Source organism: Amyelois transitella, chromosome 23 (assembly GCF_032362555.1).
Source record: "Amyelois transitella isolate CPQ chromosome 23, ilAmyTran1.1, whole genome shotgun sequence".
Lineage (NCBI taxonomy): Eukaryota > Metazoa > Arthropoda > Insecta > Lepidoptera > Pyralidae > Amyelois > Amyelois transitella.
In genome coordinates, this window is record NC_083526.1 from 681600 (window position 1) to 708751 (window position 27152).

The window sequence follows — 27152 nt, forward strand, 5'->3', positions numbered from 1 at the left end:
CGTGACCATATATGTGCCCCACGTTAGGCCTCATCTTGTGTGAAACCTCCACTCACCTTGCTTTCTAGACAGCTTGAGGAAGACATCCTCCAGTGAGATGCAGCTGTACATGGTAAGTAAGGCCTGGGGCGACTCCTCGGCCAGGAGGCGGCCGCTGCGCATCAGGCCGATCTGTTGAAAAAAAAAAAAAACAAATTGAAAATAAAGCATTGAATGTACCTATAGCACAATGACAATAGTACCTACATATAAATAATTATGTATGGCATAGCCGTGTGGTTCCCGGCACCAATGTAAAAAAAGAATCGGACCACTCCATCTTCAAAACATTTACTTAACCAAGGTAAGCTCTTTGCAATTAGCGATAACTTTTATATATTAATAAAAAAGTATTCTGTATTATTCATTAATCTATAGATACTTATATTATAAAACTTTTGTTTGTTTGTTTGAACGCGCTAATCTCAGGAACAACTGGTTCGAATTGAAAAATTATTTTTGCGTTGATACATACATACATACATATGGTCACGTCTATATCCCTTCCGGGGTAGACCGAGCCAATAGTCCCGAAAAGACTAAATGGCCACGTTCAGCTACTCGGCTTAATGATGGTATTGAGATCCAAATAGTGACAGGTTGCTAGCCCATCGCCTAAAAAAGGATCGCAATTTTATAGGCCTATCCCTTAGTCGCCTTTTACGACATCCATAAGAAAGAGATGGAGTGGTCCTATTCTTTTTTGTATTGGTGCCGGGAACCACACGGCACTTTTTGCGTTGAATAGACCATTTATCGAGGAAGGCTTTAGGCTATATAACATCACGCTGCAACTTTAAGGAGAAAAGAAATAATGGAATATGGGAAAAACGGGGAAAATTATTCATCCTTGAGAGCTTCAATGATGCCCAAAATAACTATTCCACGCGGACGAAGTCGCGGGCACAGCTAGTAAAATAATAACTGACCAAAATCTGCACCTATTTAAAAATATTGTTTTTTTAAATAACGGGGACGAATTACACAGATTGAGTTAGCCGTGTGGTTTACCGCACTTTTGAAAAGAACTACTCCAAATCTTACACACGGATATCGTAAAAGGTGAGTAAAGGAAAGGCTAATAAACTAAGGATTCTTCTTGAAGGCGATGGGCTAGCAACCTGTCACTAATTACTAAAAAATAATTGATGGAATTAGTGAACCACACGGCACTGCCGGGAACCACACGGCACGGCATGTATGTAGGAGTATTATTGTTATAATTGACAATTTATTTAATTATTCTTGGTTTCTGAACTCGGCACGTGATCCGCAAACGTGACTCAGAAGGCCGCGGACCGGATTTCTAAGGCTGTGTGCACACACACGTTACTTATTAACATACTTTCATTCTTTGTACCTCAATGCATCACTACATAGTATAAAACAAAGTCGCTATTTTAGTCTGTTTGTCTGTATGCTTAAATCATTAAAATTACGCAACGGATTTTGATGCGGTTTTTTGTAACAGGTAGAGTGATTCAAGAGAAAGGTTTTTATGTATAATAATTTATAATTTTGCACCCGTGCGAAGCCGGGGCGGGTCGCTAGTTAGTTATAATTACTTCATTTTACGATCGTTTGTTAGTGAGGCTAGTCTTTTGTATTTAATTTATCATGACTTTATTTTGCATGGGGTAGACAGAGTCAATAGTTATTGTAATTCAATCGAAATGCCACATTTAGCTGAATGGCTTATTGATATATTTATTTTAGCTTCAATATTAGATTTTTTAATATAAATAGGTAAAACACGTTAAGTATTTCGAAAAATTTTAGTTAAATCAAAATAAAAAAAATTGTTATATACTAGGTCACTACTATGATGTACAGAGTGTGGTTAAAGGGAAAGGTCGGAGTGGGAAGACCTAGACGAACGTATCTTGATCAAATTAAGGACGTCCTGGTAAAGGGTCAGGTCAAGAGTACCCGAAACCGCCGAGCTTGCATGAAGAGAGTTATGAATGTGGATGAAGCGAACGAAGCATGCAGAGATCGTGGCAAGTGGAAAGAGGTAGTCTCTGCCTACCCCTCCGGGAAAGAGGCGTGATTTTATTTATGTATGTATGTATGTCCTAGCGGTGACAGTGATAATAAGTTTTCAAAAACAACAGTATGTAACCAGCCTATATTTTCTCATGTTTGTCATTCATAAGGCACTTGTCGAATTAGAAAAAAAAATGATGTGAAAACAATAAACTCTGAGGAATTCCATGACCTTTAAGATTTGTCTTTGAAGATACTTATTGAATATTCCACTTCATTACAGTAACTTGAATATTAACCTTAGTAAAGAGAATGAGATATAAAATATTAGTTTAGGATATAAGTCACTAAGGCCAGGAGGTAAGAGAAGAAAAGTTTCAGATTCAAGAAATAGGCTGCTAAAAGCACAGTTTTTTTGTGACTGTTAGCTATGTTTAGCCCGTGATGGATAAAGACGTGCGACGTTTAGGTAAAAAGTTGCAGATAAGAATGATGACAGATAATTTGAAAATCCATAGAATAACTACAACCTTCAATAAGACTAGTTCTACAATGTTTAAGAGGGTTTAGCTATAGACTTATAAATATATAGGCTTATAAACTTGGGATTCCTCTTTTACGCGATGGGCTAGCAACCTGTCACTATTTGAATCTCAATTCTATCACCAAACAGCTGAGCCTGACCTATCAGTCTTTTCAAGACTGGTGGCTCTGTCTACACCGCTAGGGATATAGACGTGATCGTGATGTATGTATGTTTAAAATAAAAACTCACGCAATGCGCCTGCCTAGCCTCTTCAATGTAATGGGTGGTGATGATGACAGTCTTGTCTCCGGAGCTGGTGATGCGCACGAGGTGAGTCCAGATGGACTGGCGGAGAAGTGGGTCCACCCCCACCGTGGGTTCGTCCAGGATCAGAAGCTCTGGGTCGTGCATTAGGGCCACGGCGAAGGAGACGCGACGCTGTTGACCGCCACTGTTGAAAAAAAAATGTTATAGTTTTTTTTTGCCGTGCCGTGTGGCTCCCGGCACCAATACTAAAAAGAATAGGACCACTCCATCTTTTTCCCATGCATGTCGTAAAAGGCGACTAAGGGACAGGCTTACAAACTTGGGATTCTGTTTTAGGCGATGGGCTAGCAACCTGTCCCTATTTGAATCTCAATTCTATCATTAAGCCAAACAGCTGAACGTGGTCATTCAGTATTTTCAAGACTGTTGGCTCTGTCTACCCCGCGAAGGATATACTCGTGACCATATGTATGTATAGTTTTTTTATATAAGAAAGGCTAATAAACTTGGGATTGTTGACCGCCACTGTTGAAGAAAATAATGTTATAATTTTTTTTTTATTTAGTAGATAACAATAGCTAATGAACTTGGGATTCTTCTTGTAGGCAATTCCATCACTAAGCCATACAGCTGAACCTGGCCTTTCAGTCTTTTCAAAACTGTTGTCTCTGTCTAACCCGCACGGGAATCAGACGTATGTTATAAAGAGTGTGTTCTTTTGTAGGTGGCCTTTATTTCACGCGGACGAAGCTGCGGGAAAGAGGCTAGTATTCTATAATTTATAGTATTGCTCTACGGTTTAACAAATCTATTTGTTCAGCGCAAATTGTTTAAGTAAATGTTTTCTTGGCTGTAGGCCATATTTGCTTCCTTATTGCCAGTGAGAATTGTCTATGAATATCTATTTCCTGTAATGAATTAACTCTGCCTCATTTTCTAGCGCAAAGGAATTTAGCGCAAAAGAATATAAGTCTTGCGCAAATCCCATGGGAACTATATAGTTTTACACGGGATGAAGGGTACCCTATGTATGTCTTTCTTCTGACTCTTAATTATTACTTACTTACTAGACTCTTAATCATATTATATAGGCATGATTTTAAGCGACATCTTAAATACATACATAAAATCACGCCTCTTTCCCGGAGGGGTAGGCAGAGACTACATCTTTCCACTTGCCACGATCTCTGCATACTTCCTTCGTTTCATCCACATTCATAACTCTCTTGACCTGACCCTTTGCCAGGGCGTCCTTAATTACAAGATACTTTCGTCTAGGCCTTTCCACTCCGACCTTTCCCTCCACACTGTCCTTGTATATCTGCTTAGTCAACCTGCTTTCATTCATCCTCTCCACATGACCAAACCATCTTAACATACCTTTTCTAGTCCTGTAACTACATCTTTCACATCACAACATTCCCTTATGGAGGTTATGTGTTTAAGTTATACCCTTGGATTCAGTCGATGCTCCGCCTCTTAAAAAGTACCCGGTCAACCAGAGATGGCGCTGATATAGTTTCTTAAAACGCGGTTGTTAAAATGTTTATATATCTTGGGAACCGAGCTTTTCTCGAACCTAGGACCTTGATAAACGACTCCTTGAGCCGAAAAGCTAATCTGTAACTTTCATGAAAATCGTTGGAGCCGTTTCCGAAATCCTGATTATATATACTACTCTGTCAAGAAAGTAGCAGGAAAAGATCAATAATACACAAACTGTTTGTTATTCATCCAAATTTATTTTATCACCTTCAAAATATGCTCCTTTAGAAACGATACACTTACGCCAACGAATAATCCAATCATCAAAACATTTTTTAAACGCTGTTTCCGGAATTGAGGTTAGTTCTCGCCGCGAATTCTCTTTTATGTCTTCTACCGATTGAAAACGGGTGCCACGAAGTGGTAATTTGAGTTTAGGAAAAAGAAAAAAGTCGGCTGGAGCCATATCTGGTGAATATGGTGGTTGCTCGATGGTATTTGTTGAGTGTTTGGTTAAAAATTCGTTCACAATGATGGCCTTGTGCGAAGGTGCATTATCATGGTGCAAAATCCAAGAATTTTCTTTCCACAAATCTGGCCTTTTTCGTCGGATTTGCTCTCTTAAACGCCGCATAACACTCAAATAATATTCCTTATTTACCGTTTGACCTTCCGGCAAGAGTTCCGAGTGCACAACACCGCGATAGTCAAAGAAAACAGTCAACATGACTTTGACTTTTGAACGACTTTGGCGTGGTTTTTTCGGTTTCGGTTCAGTTGGAAGGCGCCACTCCGAAGCTTGTTGACTAGTTTGCATGTCAAACTCGTAAACCCACGTCTCGTCACCAGTAACAATGCGTTTCATGAATGTTGGGTCGGAATTGACTCGTTCTAGCATGTCCTCAGCGACTCTCATGCGATTGAGTTTTTGAAAAAAATTCAGGTCTTTTGGGACTAGCCGAGCGGCAAAATGTTTCATACCCAAATTATTAGTTAAAATGGTACGGATCGACTCGTGAGATACAGAAAGTTCGGTGGCTATCTCTCTCAAAGTTGAATGAGGATTTTCAGTCACTATTTCCTTCACTTTTGCGATGTTAACTTCAGTTGCAGACGTTGATGGCCTACCAGAGCGAGGCAAATCCTCCATCACATCTCGACCGCTTTTGAACGCTTTGTACCACTCATAAGCACGAGTTTTTGATAAAGTCGATTCACCGTAAGCCTTCTGTAACATTTTCAGTGACTCCGAACACGATATTCCATTGGCAATGCAAAATTTAAGACAAACTCTTTGTTCGATGTTTTTATCCATTATGAAATTAGCAATACACACTAGATATGATATAACTAAAAATAGCACTGTATTTAATGTAAACAACAGATGCAACTCAAACTCCGCGCCAAAATGGAAAACAGTTGTGCCAATCTAACAACAACAAAAAAACAAAAATTTAAATTTGGAACCATAAATAAATAATCCATTCCCGATACTTTTCTGACTGAATGTATACAAGAATTGCTCGTTAAAATATATTAGATAGATAGATATGCCATAAATTCCATTGCACAACACAATCATCCATCCATAATGATACAACAATACTATTGTTAACATCAATGACGCGAGTGATGACGATCTTACACACGTCAAAATCATCATTACCAACCAATTTTTTAATGCGATACATAGAGTTATAACATGAAGATAGACGCATGCAACCATTTTACCATTGATATTGTATAGAAGTAAATAACGTTTTTAAATTGTCAGTTTTAAAGGTTCTTTCTCTCGCAACAGTTGCCCATTCAAAACATATAAAAATTATTGCACATGATATGTAAGTACGCATGGCTTTTTTTAGTAATAGGATCAATGAACTACCTATGAGATGGCAAAAGTGCATAGATAATTGCAATAATGGTTCTTACTTTGATTAAATAAATATATTGTATTAAAAATATTCGACTTTTTGTTCCTCCTATACCAAAGGCCAACTTCATATGTAAGGATTAATATTAAATTTATCGGGATGCTAAAAATTTATTTGCACACACCTTCTATACTTAAATATTATTTCGAGACGTTATTAATCTATGTCGTTACCTATGTACGTTGTAAATCGCGTGTCATCTCAAAAATTTCTCTTGTATAAAACCTTTTACATTACAACAGAGATAAAAATGATCCTCAATATAATGGTCATAAATGCGAAATTCCATTGAAATTGTGGCATTTTGGCATCTTGTACAAGAGAAAGTGCAGTTGATGTAACATGGTACATAATACGTTTTAATTTAGATAGTAATTAATTTATTGTTCAGTACAGATCCGTTTAATCTTATTGTGAAACAAGACTTCATATAGTCTTAACTCTCTGAGAACAGACTTACTAATGGAATTTATAATGCAGAGCTGAACGAACCTCGTCGAACTTTCAAGGACCAAATTTCGAATGTCTTGAAAAAGGGAGATGTTTTTAGTGATTTTGGTAAGGTTTAAAATTATTTTGTTTAACAATACACCTCTTACTCGAAGGAGTAGACAGAGATCTGAGATTATTTCAAAATTGGATACAAGGTATCACTTATTGACGTCACATCACTTAAATCTAATTATAACTACTACCGCTTCCAAAGCGCATGTGTAGAAGAAACGGCGGTATTCATATTGAAATAATTAGTTAAAAGCTAAGTTATCTATACTAATATTATAAAGCTGAAGAGACCAAATTTCGAATGTCTTGAAAAAGGGAGATGTTAGTCGTACCCGTAATCGTCGAATGTGCATGGAAAGAGTAAGTAATTTTTAGACTCAAAAATAAACTCGATGACTTCCTATTTAACAAACGTCACATTTACGTATTTGTGAATTGACGTCACATAAACGATAAAAGCCTTTTGTACATTTGGATTTAGACCTAATTCTAAGATCCGGTTTTATTAGTAGGCGTAGGCGGTATATGTACAATACGTGTCGAGATATTTCATTATTTTGTTATGCAATTACAACTTTTGTGTCGGGAACCACACGGCACTTTATTTAGAATAGGGCCACTCCATATCTTTCACGTGGATGTCGTAAAAGGCGACTAAGGGAAAATCTAATAAACATGGGATGTGCTGCCGACCTGTCACTTTGCTATTTGACTCTCTAAACGAAGCAACTCCCGCTTGACCTCCGTGACCATAATAAAGTTACCAGGGGAACCTGACCGCTTCAGTAACTTTTGGACTTTTTTACTTTCATACCAAAATAGAAATATGATTTCTCTTTATTATACCTACTAGCTTTTGCGAGAGGCTTTGTTTCCGTGGTAAATTCAAGAAAAAAAAGTGAAAATCAGTCCAGCAGTTTTTGAGTTTTTTTCGTTACAAACATACAAATCTTTTCTCTTTATTAATATTATAAGTATTGTAATAATAAAAGGATCAAAAGCAAGCGCCAGTCAATGACTTGTTTAGCGTAATGGAAAACACGGTAAACAGCATTAGTCACAGTCTTTGTCGCCTAACGAGGCGCATGCGCACGCTTATTTTCTTCATTAGTGGACAATGAGTGGGAATGGCTATTGTTTAGGGTAAATGTGTAGGTATATAAATACATACATACATAGCGCCGTGTGGTTCCCGGCACCAATAGAGAAAAGAAAAGGATCACTCCATCTCTTTCCCATGGCTGTCGTGAAAGGCGACTAAGGGATGGGCTAGCAACCATTCCACTATTTGTATCTCAATTCTATCTTAAAGCCAAATAGCTGAACTTGGCCGATCAATCTTTTCAAGACTTTTGGCTCTGTTTACTCCACAAGAGATATAGACGTGACCATATGTATGTATGTATGTATTGTAACCATATTCAAGGAATAAATGATTATGAGTAAGAGTTAGAGAGGGTTTTCCGAAGAAGGTTTTTTATATCAATTAATGCCAACCGTGCGAAGTCGGGACGGGTCGCTATAGTGTATGAAGATTTGAATGGAGTTGTGGCGACATCTCTACGCCACTCGTCACAACATCCAATCAAACAACTACTGTCAATCATCACGAAGAAATTGACGCGCTCAACCAATAGCAGCGAAGAATCTAAATCGCGATTTCAAAGCTTTTCACGGATTGGAGCTATATATACAACCTCCGACACAACATCGTGGGAGCCGCGGTTCCCCAGGCGTCACACCAGCCTGGCGGAAGATCTTCCCTTTGGTGGTGGTCGAGCCGAATCATCGCTCCCGCTACAGAGTTATGTTACCCGGTAGGTATACCACGATACGAGGTCACAAGCGCAAACCAGTCTTCAACATGAGCATCCTATTCGCAATCGGCTAAATCTGTGTCACGTCTCAGACATTATGTCTTGATGTTATATAACTATCGCATGATATTCTTGGAGTTTTATACATACATACATAAATATAATCACGTCTTTATATATAACAATCATATTCTGAAAGTTTAATACATACATATAATCACGTATATATCCCTTGCGGGGTAGACAGAGCTAACAGTCTCGAAGACCGATAGGCCACGTTCAGCTATTTGGCTTTAAGATAGAATTGAGATTCATATAGTGACAGGTTGCTAGCCCATCGCCATAAGAATCCCAGGTTTATAAGCCTATCCCTTAGTCTATATCTTTATCCCAGGGATTTTATCTTTTGTTTATTTGTTTAAAAAACTTTTTCAAAAAATTTCAAGAATTCAAAGTTTTTTACATTATTATGGGACACTTCATATCACTTAATAATTGTCATATCTTTTGGTTTCACACAAATTATTTTAAACTAAGTTAACTGCCGCTTCCAAAGCTTCAGTGCAGAAGAAGCGGTAACAAACTGCACTGCAGCATTTTCTTCAACAACGTCAACATCACAACTATCCAAACTTAAAATAGAAATGTGAACGAGAGAATACATTGTTCCCGTTTCAGAAAATCTGCCGTGTGGTTACCGGCACTTAAGAATAGGACTACTTATAAAAGTTTACATTGTTGTAGTTGAGTAAAGTGGTCATAATTCCTAAACGCGTGTATTATTCAAATATTTCATGTTACAAGAGTGGAGTGGGAAGACCTAGACGAACGTATCTTGATCAAATTAAGGACGTCCTGGTAAAGGGTCTGGTCAAAAGTACCCGAAACCGCCGAGCTTGCATGAAGAGAGTTATGAATGTGGATGAAGCGAAGGAAGTATGCAGAGATCGTGGCAAGTGGAAAGAGGTAGTCTCTGCCTACCCCTCCGAGAAAGAGGCGTGATTTTATGTATGTATGTATTTCATGTTACAAAATTGAGTGAAATAACGTGGGTCACGGACGTACGTTAGTATAAGTTAAGCACCCGTGATCGTGGATCGAAATAAGATGGGCGGTGATTGTGGTGAGGTTAAAATATTTTGTTTATCAATACACCTCTTACAATACACCTTGTCCCGGCACCAATACAAAAAAGAATAGGACCACTCCATCTCTTTCCCATGGATGTCGTAAAAGGCGACTAAGGGATAGGCTTACAAACTTGGGGATTCTTTTTTAGGCGATTGGCTAGCAACCTGTCACTATTTGAATCTCAATTCTATCTTAAAGCCAAATAGCTGAACGTGGCCTGTCAGTCTTTGCAAGACTGTTGGCTCTGTCTACCCCGCAAGTGATATAGACGTGATTATATGTATGTATCTATGTATACACCTCTTACTCGAAGGAGTAGACAGAGATCTGAGATTATTTTCAAAATTGGATACAAGGTATCACTTATTGACGTCACATCACTTAAATCTAATTATATCTACTACATTCCAAAGCGCATGTGTAGAAAAGCGGCGGTATTCATATTGAAATCATTAGGTAAAAGATAAGTTATCTATACTAATATTATAAAGCTGAAGAGTTTGTTTGTTTGAACGCGCTTCTATTTGAAAAATTATTTTTGCGTTGAATACACCATTTATCGAGGAAGACTTTAGGCAATATAACATCACGCCGCATCTATAAGGTGCAAAGAAATAATGGAAAATGTGAAAAAAAACGGGGAAAATTAATCATCATAGAGGGCTTCAATTATGCCCAAAATAACTATTCCACACGGACGAAGTCGCGGGCACAGTTATTTGTACATATACCGCCTACTAATAAAACCAGATCTTGAAATTAGGTCTAAATCCGAATGTACAAAATGCTATTAGTAGTAGCTAGTAAATAATACACGTATTAAACGTGTGCCGTGTGGTTCCCGGCACCAATACAATAAAGAATAGGCCCACTCCATCTCTTTCCCATGGATGTCGTAAAAGGCGACTAAGGGATAGGCTTTCACAAACTTGAGATTCATTTTTTAGGCGATGGGCTAGCAACCTGTCACTATTTAGTTCTCAATTCTATCATTAAGCCAAATAGCTGAACGTGGCTGATCAGTCTTTTCAAGACTGTTGGCTCTGTCTACCCCACAAGGGATATAGACGTGACCATATGTATGTATTAAACGTCTCTTTGATATCTGTTCAAACGCTACCAACCTCAAATTCTTCACCATGCGGTTTTCGCTGGGCAAGTCCAGGAAGTCCAGGAGGAACCGGAGCCGCTCCGCGATCTCCCTGGTCTCCATGCCGAAGATCCAGCCGAAGTACATCATGGTCTCCTTGATGGTGAACTCTCCGTATAGCGCGATCTCCTGTGGCATGTAGCCCACGCGCTTGCCGGGAACTCCTGACCCTGGGTTATTTGAAGTGTGGTCAAAAATCTTATTACAGATAGGTCAGAGGAGACACCGACGAGTTTGCATGAAGAGGGTTAAAAATGTAGACTCTGCCTACCCCTCCGGAAAGAGGCGTTAGTTTCAAGTCTTTTTCCCATATTTGAATTTAAATTTTATCATTAAGCCAAACAGTTGAACGAGGCCTATTAGGTAAGTAAGTAAGTTAATGCTTTATTGTTCACTAAAAACTACATTATACAAATATAAAACAGTACAGTACAAAGGCGGGCTTATCCCTAAGTGGGATCTCTTCCAGCTAACCTAATTGGTCTTTTCGAGACTGTTGGCTCTGTCTACCCCGCTAGGGATATAGATATAATTAAATACATGTGTGTATGTATGTAATTGTACAATACAAAGGATTTGTTTAAAGAAGTTACCTTTGATTTAAAAAGGTAGACCAAATGATATAAAAAGAAGTTACCTATGATTTACAACGGTAGACCAAATGATTTAAAAAGAAGTTACCTTTGATTTAAAAAGGTAGATAAAATGATTTAAAAAGAAGTTACCTATGATTTAAAACGATAGACCAAATGATTTAAAAAGAAGTTACCTTTGATTTAAAAAGGTAGACAAAATGAATGAAAAAGAAGTTACCTTTGGTGCCTGGCTTTCCCCCCAGCACCCAGATCTCCCCGCTGTTCAGTTTCCGTCTGCCCACGATGCACGATAGGAGTGTGGTTTTGCCACAACCCGAAGCTCCCAGCAGACCATATCTAGAAAAAAAGAAGAGATACAAATTTTGTACATTAACCATGTTTAAAGCAATAAATTATTTCGAATAAGATAAACAACAGAAATAAGAGTAAATGATTTATTTTATCTCTCTCTCTCTCTGTCTCTGTGCGATGTTGTACCATGCATGTCGTAAAAGGCGACGAAAGGAAAGGATAACAAACTTGGGATTCGTCTTCTAGGCGATGGGCTAGCAACCTGTCACTATTTGAATCTTAATCCCATCATTTACCCATACAGCTGAACTTGGCCTTTCATTCTTTTTAAGATGTGTTGGCTCTGTCTACCCCGCAAGGAATATAGATATGTTTGTATTTATTTATAAATAGTACAGATATTAAACGCGCACGTAATGTACCTTTTTTTTATTTTGGTCGTTTCAAATCATATAACGATGATGTATTTATCTGTCTAAGCCATGTAGGTCAGGTCAAGATTTATGAATGGGGATGGAATGAAAGAAGTATGAAGGGATCGTATGTAGAATCATATAGTCTCTGCCTACCCCTCCGGTAGAACAGAGTGATTATATGTAAACATGTATGTATGTGATGTAGGTAGTTAAGCGTAGTCTCCGACTCGATATTGGTTCTGTCTACCCCGTAGGTTTAAAGACGTGAAAATTGTACGTTGAACATGTCCTAGATAATATCAGTAGTACAAAGCCTAAATGTAGTCCACCGAACTAGTATTTGACCAGTTCTGTATCGTGTCGAGAAACAGACTCACATACAAACTTACACAAACGTGCATCGCCTTGCCTCGGTCCGCTAAAGCTTGCAAAACAGCCTAGTTTCCACACAACGCTGAAGACATAGATTTTTCAACCATATTTGTATTGCAGTAAGATTGGTGATATAAACTTCTTTATTGTTTTAATCTTAATAATAATATAATAATTAGAGGAAAGATTGTTAATTGGCCATAATTAATGGTATTTAAAACTGTCTTACGAAATGGTGTGAAACTTTTAAGACTTATTTACAATTTTTTTTTATTCACGAACGTTTATAAGAAATGTCATAACTTCTCCCTCTCTCTTTCACTTGCTTTGTGCAAATAGAGAAGGGAGATATGTTTTGTCAATGTTCGTGACTAAGAAAAATTTTATTTCATCATTCATGTGCGGTGTGTGAGGTTCTTGGCACCAATAAAAAGAAATAATAGGACCACTGCATCTCGTTCCCATGGATATCGTAAAAGGCGACTAAGGGCCTACCCCTTATAAACTTGGGATTATTCTTTTAGGTTAACCTGTCACTTTTTGAATCTCAATTATATCATTAAGCTGAACGTGGACTGTCAGTCTTTTTACGTATGTTGGTTCTGACTACCACGGAAGGGATATAGACGTGATTATATGTATGTATGTTATTTCGTATGTTACTTAGGCCACAGGAGCCTTGAAACTATTGAAGATTTGGTTGAAATTTTAAAAATAGGTGCATAGTTGGTGAAAAATCTATATAGATGGGTCCCATATATTCGTTATTTCCATATTTTCGCCCAAAATCAATTCAACCAAAGTTACAATACAATGATAATTTCGGCGCCGCGGACGGTCTACCGTTGGTGTAGTGGTTAGAACGTTTGGTTTTCACGTCGAACTACCCAGGTTGGACAGTTTTATATTTTTGAATTTATAATTTGTCAGGATTGTTGATTTTTTGGTGGTGTTTGATGGCTTTTCCTTGTTTTTATGGTTTTTCTGACGTTTTTCAGGTTGGTCGGCCAGATACTATTATATGATATCAGCACATATAGTCAAGATGAAGTAAGAAATAAGAAAGCATAAATGCTGACGATGTAATTCGATAAACTGATGTGAGAGAAAATATCGTTGACAGCGCCTCATTTTAAAACATCTTAAGGATAAAACAGACAGATATTCTACAAAGAGAGGTTAAAAAGATCAAATCTATTCAATTGTCATTCAAATATAACACTACGCAAGAGTCATCCTTAACACAACACAATAAAGTTTGAAACACGACCGACGATTTCTCTATAAAGGCTTCTGATAGTATTGTTAGAGGTTAATAATCTTTTGTCATTGTTCGCCCTTGCCTTGGCACTATGCCAAATGCTTCCTAGTACCCTGGCACTAAGTTACCCTAATATGGAAGCGTTTATGTGATTATATTACGGATGTGTGTTATTAGATGGAATAATTATTGATAGTAATTGAGGTGTAGACTATGACGCAGAAGGACTAATTGATCATATGCTAATAGTTTACTAAGACCGCTTATTATGTTACCTAGACGACGTAGCTAAGTATGGGCTACTAGTTTGAACACACATACATTTATCAAGTCTTTCACCATTACAGGATAGACACGAATTTCAATACATGAAGGCTGCATTTATATTGATAGCTTAATTATAAAATAGAGATTTAGAGAGTGATTTATGTTTTGTTTTGATTCTGTCGCCTTAAAGACCAACTCCGATTGTATTATAGCCTTCTGTGTGTACTACATTGTTGAGCCTAGCAGGAATTTGAAGTGTTCCCAATAAGTTTGCAAAACAATATCTGCTTTTTTTGGTAGACAAGAGTTTCTCTTGTATTGTGTAGTTTTAAGGTTGTAACGTTTAAGGCTTGTAATGAGTTAAACCGACGCATAAGCGTAATAAAATAGATGAAGATAATGAAACAAGTGAATAAGAACATGAATCTCATCATATAGGGAATAGTAAACCAAATCTAAGACCGGGTTAGGATTTCGGTAAAGTATAGTAATAAAGCGGCTGACATATTGAGGTTGCTGAGAACGTGGTATGGTTGCTTTTTAGAATCATAGTGTTGAACGCGATGATGAAGAAATCGATTCAGATGAACATAATACCTATAGCAACAGTCATGTTGAGGTTGCCGAGGACGTGGTTGAGCCCTTGTTGGAGCCGTAGTGTGTGAACGCATTGATGAAAAAAATATAAAATTAAGAAAAAGAAGATGGCACCGAAGAAGATAAAGAAACCGATAGAGCTGCAGGAGGCCAAGAAAAAGATGTAGTAGATAAATAAGAAGATGACTTACATGGTGCCCTTAGCAACGGTCATGTTGAGGTTGCTGAGGACGTGGTTGGGCCGCTCGTTGGAAGCGTAGTGTTTGAACGCGATGATGAAGACAATTATATTGATAACGATCGTTAAAAAGACGAAGAAGCTGAAGAAGGCCAAAAAAAAGATGTAGTTGATAAATAAGAAGATGACTTACATGGTGCCCTTAGCGACTGTCATGTTGAGGTTACTGAGTACGTGGTTGGGCCGCTTGTTGGAGCCGTAGTGTTTGAACGCGTGCCGCACACAAACTGCCTGTTGACGCTTTTGCCACATCTGAAACAAAACATAATGTTAAATTTATTTAACATTAGCCAAATAGCTGAACGTGGCATATAATTTTTTTCAAGACTGTTGGGTCTGTCTGTCCCACAAGGGATATAGACGTGACCATATGTATGTATGTATGTTAAATTTATTAAACACTGCCTTGTTGCCTATGATTATCCTAAAGGATTTGTCTGTTTCTTTGCCAAATGTGAACTAATTGGTCCAGAAGTTTTTAAGATTATTTGGTACAATAAAAGAATACAATTCTTTCTTTTTATTATTAACAGTATACTGATCTAATAACGTTTCCTAAAAGAATTACCCACTTACAAATCATAACAGAAAGCATAACACACCCAAATAAAACATTACACATTTCGGACTGAATTGGTCACCAGTGTAGTTTGAGATTATCCTTTCGATGAGCTAGTATGCATACATACATACGCTAAACAGTTAAACATGGCCGGTCTTTTCGAGACTGTTGGCTCTGTCTACATCGCAAGGTATATAGACGTGATCATATGAATGATCAAGTCTTTACAACGTTAGGCGTTGGGCTAGCAACCTGTCACTATTTGAATCTCAATTCTATCATTAAACCAAACAGCTGAACGTGGCCTATCAGTAAAGACTCTGTCTACTCCTTCGGAGAAGAGTAGTTTTTGTTATTGCCAATCAACGTTACATTATGTACATGCGTGGTCTTGGTTCTCATCAAAACAGGAAACATACGAGCATACATTGTGCCTATTTCTGCAAACAATTCTGTTAGGTTGGCTAACATGAGAATTTGTTTACGCGTGGATCCTGAGCCCTTGTATGGGCTAACAGCGCATTGTCCTTTGTTATGGCCGTCCAAGGTTGCTAAGAAATGTTATTGAATACGAACAGACTTTATAAAACTTGAATCGTAATAGACACGAGTGTATGCATGTATGCGCGCCAAAACGCAAGGCAAAAAGGTGATGAGTTAACTATATTTTGTAATTTTAGCTTAAGGCAGTTTGGTCAACATAAAAGATAAATAAAGCGATTTTGAATTTACATATTGTGGGCTGTCGTTATTATTGTGTGTGTGGTTCCCGGTACCAATACAAAAAAGGACCACTCTATCTCTTTCCCATGGATATCGTAAAAGGCGACTAAGGGATAGGCTTATAAATTTGGGATTCATTTTTAGGCGATGGGCTAGCAACCTGTCACTATTTGAATCTCAAGTATATCATTAAGCCAAACAGCTCAACGTGGCCATTCAGTCTTTTCAAGACTGTTGGCTCTGTCTACCCCGCAAGGGATAAAGACGTGATCATATGTATGTATGTATGTATTGTCAGAGAAAATATACGATTTTTTCCTTCAAATCAGCTTTTCGAGACTTGTGTTATGATACGAGTTATGAATAAGCGACATGTTTTAAGTGGGCATAAGGATTTAAACCTTGAATTGTTCGCGAAGAAGTGGATAAGAAGAGGAAAATCTATACATATAATACATACATACATAAAATCACGCCTCTTTCCCGGAGGGGTAGGCAGAGACTACCTCTTTCCACTTGCCACGATCTCTGCATACTTCTTTCGCTTCGTCCACATTCATAACTCTCTTCATACAAGCTCGGCGGTTTCGGGTACTTTTGACCTGACCCTTTACCAGGACGTCCTTAATTTGATCAAGATACGTTCGTCTAGGTCTTCCCACTCCGACCTTTCCCTCCACACTCTCCTTGTATATCTGCTTAGTCAACCTGCTTTCATTCATCCTCTCCACATGACCGAACCATCTTAACATATCCTTTTCTATTCCTGTAACTACATCTTCTTTCACATCACAACATTCCCTTATCACGCTGTTCCTTATCCTTATATAATAAAACAGTAAAAATATTTTGTCTGTACATTTAGTATTTTTGACTGAAATGGATAAAGGGACACCTACAATGAATAATAGAAAGAATTTTTTTTCTATCATTGTAAGTCTGTCAGTATATATGATCACGCTTATCACCGAAAGTACTGAACCTATTTACTTAAAACTTGCGCCAATTGCTTTGTTTTAATTCAAAAGAACATTTAAAGTTTGTTTAATCAAAATCGGGTCACTAAAAAAGGATTTTGAATGAACTCTAGACATGAGTTTGCCTGCAAATAAGTTTACGCGGAAAAAATCGAAATTTACGCGGACGAAGTCGCGGGCAACAGCTAGTTATATATATAAAATTATCCTATCTCGGGTCTGCTGGAAGGGATTTTTTTTAAATAAGCAGAACCTTTGTAATTTTGTTTCTTGTGTTTATCAGTCTCGATGTTTTCTGTGTACATAAATTAGTAAATAAATAAATAAATTAACTCACTGTGTTTTCTTGTTTGTCAAATGGCGCAGAGAACTGAATCTGGCTGATCTTGGACTCCTTCTCATCGCCCATCGGCGACGGAGGCGAGGTCTCTCTGTGGACAAAACGAAGGTAAAATTAATATAAAATTACAACAAAAAATATTCACAGACTTACATACATACCTACATATGGTCACGACAGTTGGCTCTGTCTACCCCACAAGGGATATACCCTTGTGGGGTAGACAGAGCCAACTGTCTTGAAAATACTGATAGGCCACGCTCAGCTATTTGGCTCAATGATAGAATTGAATTGCAGTGCCGTGTGGTTCCCAGCACCAGTACAAAAAAGAATTGGACCACTCCATCTCTTTCCCATGGATGTCGTAAAAGGCGACTAAGGGATAGGCTTACAAACTTGGGATTCTTCTTTTAGGCGATGGGCTAGCAACCTGTCACTATTTGAATCTCAATTCTATCACAGACTTAAATTGTTTAATATTGGGAAATTGTCATGAAGAAACCTGCACATTTAAGCCTATCAGTCTTCATAGTTAGTTCTACATTCATTCATGTTTTTTAATATAGACAATGTGCATTCGTCCACGATTTAGATTTAAGAGATCTATATTTGTAAATTGACGTCCGATGAAAATGCTGCAGTGTAGTTTGTGTAGTTTGTTCCGCCGCTTCTTCTACACATGCGCTTTAAAAGCAGTAGTAGTTATAATTAGATTTAAGTGATGTGACGTCAATAAGTGACACCTTGTATCCAATTTTGAAAATCAATCTATTCTATTCAAGACTGTTGGCTCTGTCTACTCCGCAAGGGATATAGACGTATTTATATGTATTTAAGGCAACAGAATGTATAAACATGTTCGACTAAGGATAAGATTCCCCTGCAAAGGTTGTGGCGTTCAGATGGTAGTCGTTTCGTGTAAATGATTCAGTCAATCCTGGATCATAATAAAAAAAATGCACCTCGAGACGTGAAGATGTAACTAGGAATATTTGATGGAGGAATAAAACCTAAAAAACTTAAAATAATAAAACAATACAGCGATAACTTTTTATATACACCTACAGTAATACCGTGCCGTGTGGTTCCCGGCACCCATACAAAAAAGAAAAGGACCACTCCATCTCTTTCCCATGGATGTCGTAAAAGGCGACTAAGGGATAGGCTTGCAAACTTCTTTAGGCGATCTTTTTTTAGGCGATGGGCTAGCAACCTGTCACTATTTGAATCTCAATTCTATCATTAAGCCAAATAGCTGAACGTGGCCATTTAGTCTTTTTAAGACTGTTGGCTTTGTCTACCCCGCAAGGGATATAGACGGACCATATGTATGTATGTATGTATTTACAGTAATACAATTGACATACCTACCAATATCAACAGTGGTTATTGTATACAATTAATTTCCGAAAGTCTTAAGAGAAGTATAAAAATGTAAACATGAAATAACGGCACCGCAAAAAATTTGGCGTTTTCCAAAACTTTTCACTCCATTTTCGTGATATTAGAGAAAATACAATTAATTTTGAGATCAACATATTGGATTTATATTTGGCGTGGCGTGGCCATCTTAATTTGTAGCGTTCCGATGTCATCAACTAAATTTTACACGCAAAAAGTATAAAATCCCTTACCTTATTTATACTCTAAGAATGCTAATTTAGAATACTATCTATACTAATCTCAATTCTAACATTAAACCAAATAGCTGAGCGTGGCCTATCAGTATTTTCAAGACTGTTGGCTCTGTCTACCCCACAAGGGATATAGACGTGACCAAATGTTTATTTGTTTGAATGCGCTAATCTCAGGAACTACTGGTTGAATTGAAAAATTCTTTTTGTGTTGAATATACCATTTATCGAGGAAGGCTTTAGGCTATATAACATCACGCTTCAACTATTAGGAGCGAAGTCATAATGGAAAATATGAAAAAACGGGGAAAATTATTGACCCTTGAGGGCTTCAATGATGCCCAAAATAACTAATTTACGCGGACGGAGTCGCGGGCACAGCTAGTTAGTTAATAATGAAATCCTGTAATATGATTAGTAGTGTCCGACCGAAGCTTCGGCTTCGGCTTCGGCTTCGGCCACCTTCGGCCAAAAAATCCACCTTCGGCGAAACATTCGGCTTCGGCCCAAAATCCGGCCGAAGCCGAAGGTTTCGCCGAAGGTCCGAGCGACCGTCGAGATTGAACGAACTGTTACGAAAGTCATGAGGCGGCGGGGAGTCACTGTCAAAATATCACATTGCTGATTGCATGCATCAAAACAAGTCCATACGTGTATTTAAACGAGTGTTTTTGTAAGAAATCAAATCATTATTTTTACCAGTAGGTAAATCACAAACTTTTATCTATACATATAATAAAACAGTTAAAATATTTTGTCTGTACATTTAGTATTTTCGACTGAAATGGATAGAGGGACACTTAGAATGAATAATAGAAAGCAAAAATATATTTTTTTAATTTCTTGTCTGTCTGTCTGTATGTATGATCACGATTATCTCCGAAAGTACTAAACCGATTTACTTCAAACTTTCACCAATTGCTTTGTTTTAACTCAGAATAACATTTAAAGTTTGTTTCATCAAAATCGGTTCACAAAAAAAAAGTTATCGACATTTGAATGAACTCAAGGCATCAGTATGCCGGCAAATAAGTTACGAAATTAAAAATTCAAAGTCATTTATCATTATACGACGGCATTATACCTATAACATATAAATATAAGTGAAAGGCGACTAAGGGATGGGCTTACAAACTTGGGATTCTTTTTTAGGCGATGGGCGAGCAACCTATCACTTTTTGAATCTCAATTCTATCATTAAGTCAAATAGCTGAACGTGGCCATTCAGTCTTTTTAAGTCTGTTGGCTCTGTCTACCCCGCAAGGGATAAAGACGTGACCATATGTATGTAGTCTACTTTAATTTCGACACCAACGCAACGGCTTCGATGGTCCAGTGGTTAGCCCGTGAGACTGTGAAGTTGGCGGTCCAAGTTCGAATCCCAACAATTACAAGATATTTTTTATTATTAAAAATATATTTTTTTTGTATTGTTTGAGTATTTTATATAAAAAAACTGAAAATCAAAATACTACATATAATAAAACGGTAAAAATATTTTTTCTGTACATTTAATATTTTGACTGAAACGGATAGAGATTTTTTTTTTACATTTTTTGTCTGTCTGTATCTGACTGTATAATTAAAATTCAACTCGAAATTTACGCGGACGAAGTCGCGGGCAACAGCTAGTTTATCTCTAAACCAACCACCTCTTTGATATATCATCAACTTCTATATGAGACAGTCAATATATAAACCTTCAATATTGAGGTTTTGAAATGATTTTAATATTAATTGTAGCTTGTAGACAATATTGAACAAAATTAATTACTGAGTGCTGAGAGAATATAAACCTTCGGCTTCGGCTTCGGCCGAAGGTTGTGGCGATAGCCGATTAATCGGCTTCGGCTTCGGCTTCGGCCAAAAATAGACCTTCGGTCGGACACTAATGATTAGATAGCGTCTATTCTGTTGCCTTTTAATAAAATCAATAAATAAATCATTTTAATCAACTTCGTATAATAATTAAATTTTTCGATATGTTTCAAAACACGGGATCCAATTAAAACAGCATTTTTTATCTAAGTAATCATATCATGAATGTGGATAAAGCGAAAGAAGTATGCAGAGATCGTGGCAAGTGGAAAGATGTAGTTACTGCCTACCACTCCAGGAGAAAGGCGTGATTTTATGTATGTGTGTATGTATGTAATCATATCTAAGCGCCTATGTTGATTGTGCCTTGCATTCCTATTGCATATGTTTATAATATTGTAAAACCAGTTGTAAATTGCAATAAATAATCTGACTCTTAAAAACAGTAAGAAAAATATGTAATTGAACTTAATTACTTCCACTCTGCACGTTCCGGGAAATGGTCAGGTCAAGAATATCTTATATTCCAATGAGTTTTCATTTTTGCTTAAACTAACAGAATTATGCAAAAAAAAAATGTCAAATACAATATAGATGTTACAGCCTAAAAAAATATATGAAGAACCGTTGATAATGAATGAAATGAATGATTGATGAATGTATTTGTAAGGACTCAATTGTCTGAAATAAATGATTTTTATTTTTATTTTTATTTTAATGATAATGATATGGCTTAATTGATATTCAAATAGTGACACGCTGTTAGCCCATAGCCTAAAAGAAGAATGCCAAGTTTGTAAGCATTCGCGTCGCCTTTTACGACAGCAGAAGAAGAATCATTACCCGTTTATTAATTTGTCATTATTTTTGTGTAACTTTTCGGAATCCGCGACCTTATATCTAGCTAGCATCACAAAAGACGGAAGGATGTCCCAAAATAAGAAAAAGGTCGAAATATTTACATAAAAACACAATTGTCCGGGAGGAAATGTATTATTAAACGCATACAAAACCAAGGATTTTGAATTATTTGTATTTTGGTTTAAATCAGACCAAACAGAACATGGACTGATCTTTGTTTTATCATATCTTTCAAATGGATGTCGTAAAAGGCGACTAAGGGAATGACTAATAAACTTGGTATCTTCCTTGTAGGCGATGGACTAGCAACCTGTTACTATTTTAATCACAATTCTATCATTAAGCCAAACAGCTGAACGTTGCATATCAGTCTTTTCAAGACTGTTGACTCTGTCTACCCCGCAAGGGATATTAACGTAATTATATCTATGTATGTATGAATGCAATGTCTTATACATCAACAAATAATTATGAAATAGAAATACACATATCTCTTCTATTTTTCACTAACATCTATGTACGAGTATGTCTACTTTCCTCGTCTAAATATACCATATCGTCCACCAATCTCATTGTTGGTCCTCCGATGCTTACGACGAATACAAATTCCAAATTCAAACTCTTTGTCTATGCTCGCTTCATTTTAATTCAACAGGCAAAGGGGTTTTGCTATTCAGCCGGCGTACAGCGTCGTGGTTTTGACATATCGTCCACGGTCACTATGGCGAAATTTGTCACGATTACGATAAATTACGCTGCGGAACAATTAGAACTGTATCCGTCTCTGTCTGTCGCTTCTTGGCCTTGATGAGCGCAATGAAGATAGGCCGATTGACGTCAGTTACGTCTTTCGTTTCATCAGCGTCTTTAGACTAATTTAATCGTTGAAATATTTTAAAGGCGCGATTTATTATTGACACGGGCGCTTAAAACATTGAAATTAACTAAAAGAAAGCGGTTATTGCATTCTCAGCTCATCATTTATTTAAATCATACACACAAACATCACTGCTTTTTCACTTACGAGGTAGACAGAGCCAACAGTCATAAAAAGACTGATAGGCCACGTTCAGCTGTTAGGCTTAATGGTAGAATTGAGATTCGTATAGTGAAAAGTTGCTAGGCCGTCGCCTAAAAGAAGAATCCCAAGTTTATAAGCCTATCCCTAAGCCGCCTTTTATGACATCCATGGGAAAGAGATAGAGTGGTCCTATTCCTTTTTATATTAGTGCCGAGAACCACACGGCATAAAAAAACACGAAGGCTATTTTCACCTAAAAAAATTAATTTTAAATAATGACATGCCGCTAGCCCGACGAAAAAGAATGAATAATAGTTTTTACAAAAACGAAGCAACAATAACTTATGATATATACTGAAATTTACTAAACTACGAAGCAATTTTTTTTATAGAGTGACAGTTCATGGGTTATTACGTGTGAATGGAATAAAAGGTTAATGGTAAAATCCCACAAGGCTATACGCCTATTCTAAGCAAATTACGCGAAATCTCACGATATTGAACAAAGCTGAAGCATGGTGTATATATACTATGTTTCCTACATACAGGTATCCCTTACGAGGTCGACAGAGTCAGTTGTGTCGGACAGATGACGGCCCATGCTTTTATGATTTATATCTATACTTATATTATAAAGCTGAAGAGTTTGTTTGTTTGAAAGCACTAATCTCAAGAACTACTGGTTTAGATTGAAAAATTCTTTTTGTGTTTAATAGACCATTCATCGAAGAAGGCTTTAGGCTATTTATCATCACGCTGCAACTATAAGGAGCGAAGAAATAATGGAAAATGTGAAAAAAAAACGGGGAAAATTATTCCTCCTTGAGGGCTTCAATGATGCCCAAAATTACTATTCCACGCGGATGAAGTCGCGGGCACAGCAAGTGTAAAAATAAATGGAACATTACAGTAAGATCTACGTTTGCATACATATATTCTTAATAAGTTGACAACTAATAAAATTACGAAACAAGTTACTTAAACGAGTTATTGAAATATTTAACCAAAAAATTTGTTCACCTAACTGGTTTTTCTTGAAATTTATAAGTTTATATTTTATGGCGTCCACCTGTGCGTTTCTTTACATTAAATCTTATTGTTACTATAGGATCAAAGTTTATGTTGAAGTTTATTGTCACTAGTTAAGTGTAATATGATGTGATAATTTAATTATTTTGTTTTATTGCTTATGTACATTTGTCGATGATTACATAACTTCGTATAAACATACATACATACATACCAACACGTCTGTGTCCATTGGGTTAGGCAGAGACTATGGAATTCCACTTGTTACGATCCTTACAGCCCTCTCCCGCTTCCTCCACACTCTTTTCATGCATATTAGACGATTACGGGTACTTTATGCACGTAAAATGTATCATTATGCCTATTCCCTTAGTCGCCGCGTTAAGAGAGAAAGAGTAACGAACTCTCATGACCTGGCCGTAAGAAAAAAACCGTAAGATTTTAGTCAGCATGTAGGTATTTGGCAGTGTGCATTCCTGCTAATCAAATTAGGAATTGTGACATCAACGTTTATCTCGCGCGATGAAATATCGCGCTGTTTCTCTTTTTATTATGAAACGGGACGGCGGTAGTTTATCGCGCGATAAAAACGCTGACGCTCTTACGGTGAGAGAAAACATCGTGTGGAAACCTGCACATTCAGACAACTGGATGTGTAACCAAGGATCCAATACCTACTTAACTTTTAAAACTCACGTGGTAAGTAACACTAGATTATTATAGTACGTTTGAAGAATCATTTAAATTCAACTAATGGGATGCAAAAGTTTGTGAGTATGGCAGTGTGGATGTTTGTTACTCTTTCTCGCAAAAACTACTGAACCGATTACGATGAAATTTGGTATGTAGGTAGCTGAAGACCCAGAATAACACATAGGCTACTTTTTATCCCAGAGTTCCCGCGGGATTGATAGGGTTTCCATGCGGACGAAGTCGCGGGCGGCCTCTAGTACCTACATAATTATTTCATCGCTATCAGACAAAAAACAGCGAAAAACCTAAATCGCGAAAGCAAAGATTTCACCTTGCATATAGAACCTCCGAAATAACATCATTGGAACTGCGGTTCCCCAGGCATAATACCTTGCCTGGCGGAAGATCTTCCCTTTGGTGGCGGTCGAGCCGAAACAAGGCTCCCGCTACATATATATTTTGGAGTATTAATTACCACTCATTTTTCAACAATAATTACATGTAAATATCATCTTGTTCTGTAAAAGGGCCGAAGGTATATATTTAGCGAAGCCAAACAAGAAGTTGACCTTACCGTAAAGGGGTAAAGGTCTCGACGAATCTTTGACATTACCAAAATGGACTTGATGTGTTTAAAAACACTTGTTTTTTGACCTGCCTCGCCATAATTTGCAAGGAAGTATGTGAAAGTGAAGAATTTGCGATGAAAATTATGATTAGTTGTAAGACTTTTTATATACATATATATGGTGACAAAAAAGTGTCGGATTACAAGGTAGTCTTTTGTAAAAAAAATCCGGACAGGGGGGGTCTTAGACAGTGCCCTATAATCCGACAAATTCGATAGCCCTGCATAATGTTTGTCGGATAACCGGAGGTCCACTGTACGTGGACCCTCGATAATCCGGCCCCTGTGTAATCCGGCGCCCCCTGTAGTCCGACATGTCTTTGAATATGTATAACATATTTGACAATCTTCTCTAATGTAGATCATGCAGTTTTGAACACAAACCAAATAGAGATACGGCTTGAACAAATTACAACTTGTACGCATAAGCGTATTGTTTTACTTAGTATATGTAATTTGTCGGATTACATGGTAGTCTTTTGTAAAAAAAGTCCGGACTATAGGGGGGTCTTAGATAGTGCTCTATAATCCGACAAATTCGATAGTCCTGCATAATGCTTGTCAGATTACCGGAGGTCCACTGTACTTCACTTGTTCATTTGGCAGCTTTTCACGTAAGACCAGCATGAGACAATGAGTTAAACTTCAAAGTGAAAGTAAAGTTGGATAACGGAATTGACCTTTAACATCGCGTTAAACAGAACGGATCTAGCGTTTGGCAACTCATGCATTTTGTAAATAAATATATATTTATACTGTATTGTGCAAAATTCAATGTCTATAAATAGTCGTAATTCTCGTAATAGGCAACTAAGGGATAGGCTTATAAACAAATAAAAAAATAATTTTCAGGAGTGTACAGCATACACATATGATCACGCGTCTATTGCGGGGTAGAGACAAAAAAAAGATTGATTTTTAAATCGATCCGAATGGAAAGCGGATGTATCGATTCACAGAAAATCGATTTTAAAAAAGTCGTGTTTTGTCTAGTTTGCATTTAGTTTAAATATCATACCATTATAGTTTAAATATAAATCTATTTTATGAAAAACAAGGTAGTTAAAATTATTATAATCTCTTACCAGTAAAACCAGTTTTTTTAAGTTCTTAAATATCAAATGATGATTTTCAAGGGTGAAACATCGATTCCCTGGATCGATACAGTACCGCATATCGATTTCAAATATCGATATTTAAGGTTTGAAAAATCGATTATTCGATTTCAGATCGCCATCCCCAACTCGTACTGCAAGCCGAGCCAACCATTTAAATTAATACGTCTTTACGATTATCTCAATTGGAGTTAGTTGGTCGTGTAATGTCTTGATCTCTTTAAATTCTGTGAAACTTCAATAATGCGAAATACGAGGTCGCCATATGTAATGTTAGACGCATTCCACTTGATTGCGCTTGAGTTTATACATACATACATATAGATAATCACGTCTGCATCCCTTGTGGGTGACGCAGAGCCAACAGTCTTGAAAAGACTGACAGGCCACGTTCAGCTGTTTGGCTTAATGATTGAATTGAGATTTAAACAGTGACAGGTTGCTAGCCCATCGCCTAAAAGACGAATCCCAAGTTTATAAGGATATCCCTTAATGGCCTTTTACGGCATCCGCGGGAAAGGGATGGACTTATTTTACTCATTTAAAAACGTCGAGTAAAAACAAGCTATTCTCAAGTTGACAGTAAAACTACAATTATCTTGAACGCAATTACAAATGACTTTGAACCCCTGACACTACCTTACCTTGCAGGCAACACAGTCGCCATTTTGTTTATTAAAATTGTTTATTGTTCATTTTATGAGTGGGTAATTTCAGTAAAATACTTAATACTTCGTGGGGTCAAGATGTTTTCATTAAACCAATACAAATTCAGAGGATTTAGTTTGCTAAGGATGAACTTAAAAACCTCTGAACTAATTATGATGAATTTTAGCTCAAAGATAGGCAAGACTTATAGCCCCGGTCAAAGGTT

General features: G+C 37.2%; 1 protein-coding gene across 3 annotated transcripts in view; it reads right to left on the minus strand.

Moving 5' to 3' along the window:
• Positions 1-27152, minus strand: part of LOC106140196 (ABC transporter G family member 23) — an 86573-nt gene that overhangs the window by 10565 nt on the left and 48856 nt on the right. For 2 of the 3 annotated variants that reach the window (XM_013341762.2, XM_013341768.2), the window contains 6 exons: positions 17477-17570; positions 15011-15129; positions 11653-11771; positions 10814-11009; positions 2801-3002; positions 57-171 (listed from right to left, as the gene is read on the minus strand). In XM_013341762.2, the coding sequence (XP_013197216.1) occupies positions 57-171; positions 2801-3002; positions 10814-11009; positions 11653-11771; positions 15011-15129; positions 17477-17570 (845 nt within the window). Of the gene's footprint in view, positions 1-56; positions 172-2800; positions 3003-10813; positions 11010-11652; positions 11772-14830; positions 14906-15010; positions 15130-17476; positions 17571-27152 lie in introns of those variants that run through there. The other variant, XM_013341776.2, reaches the window with a different exon arrangement.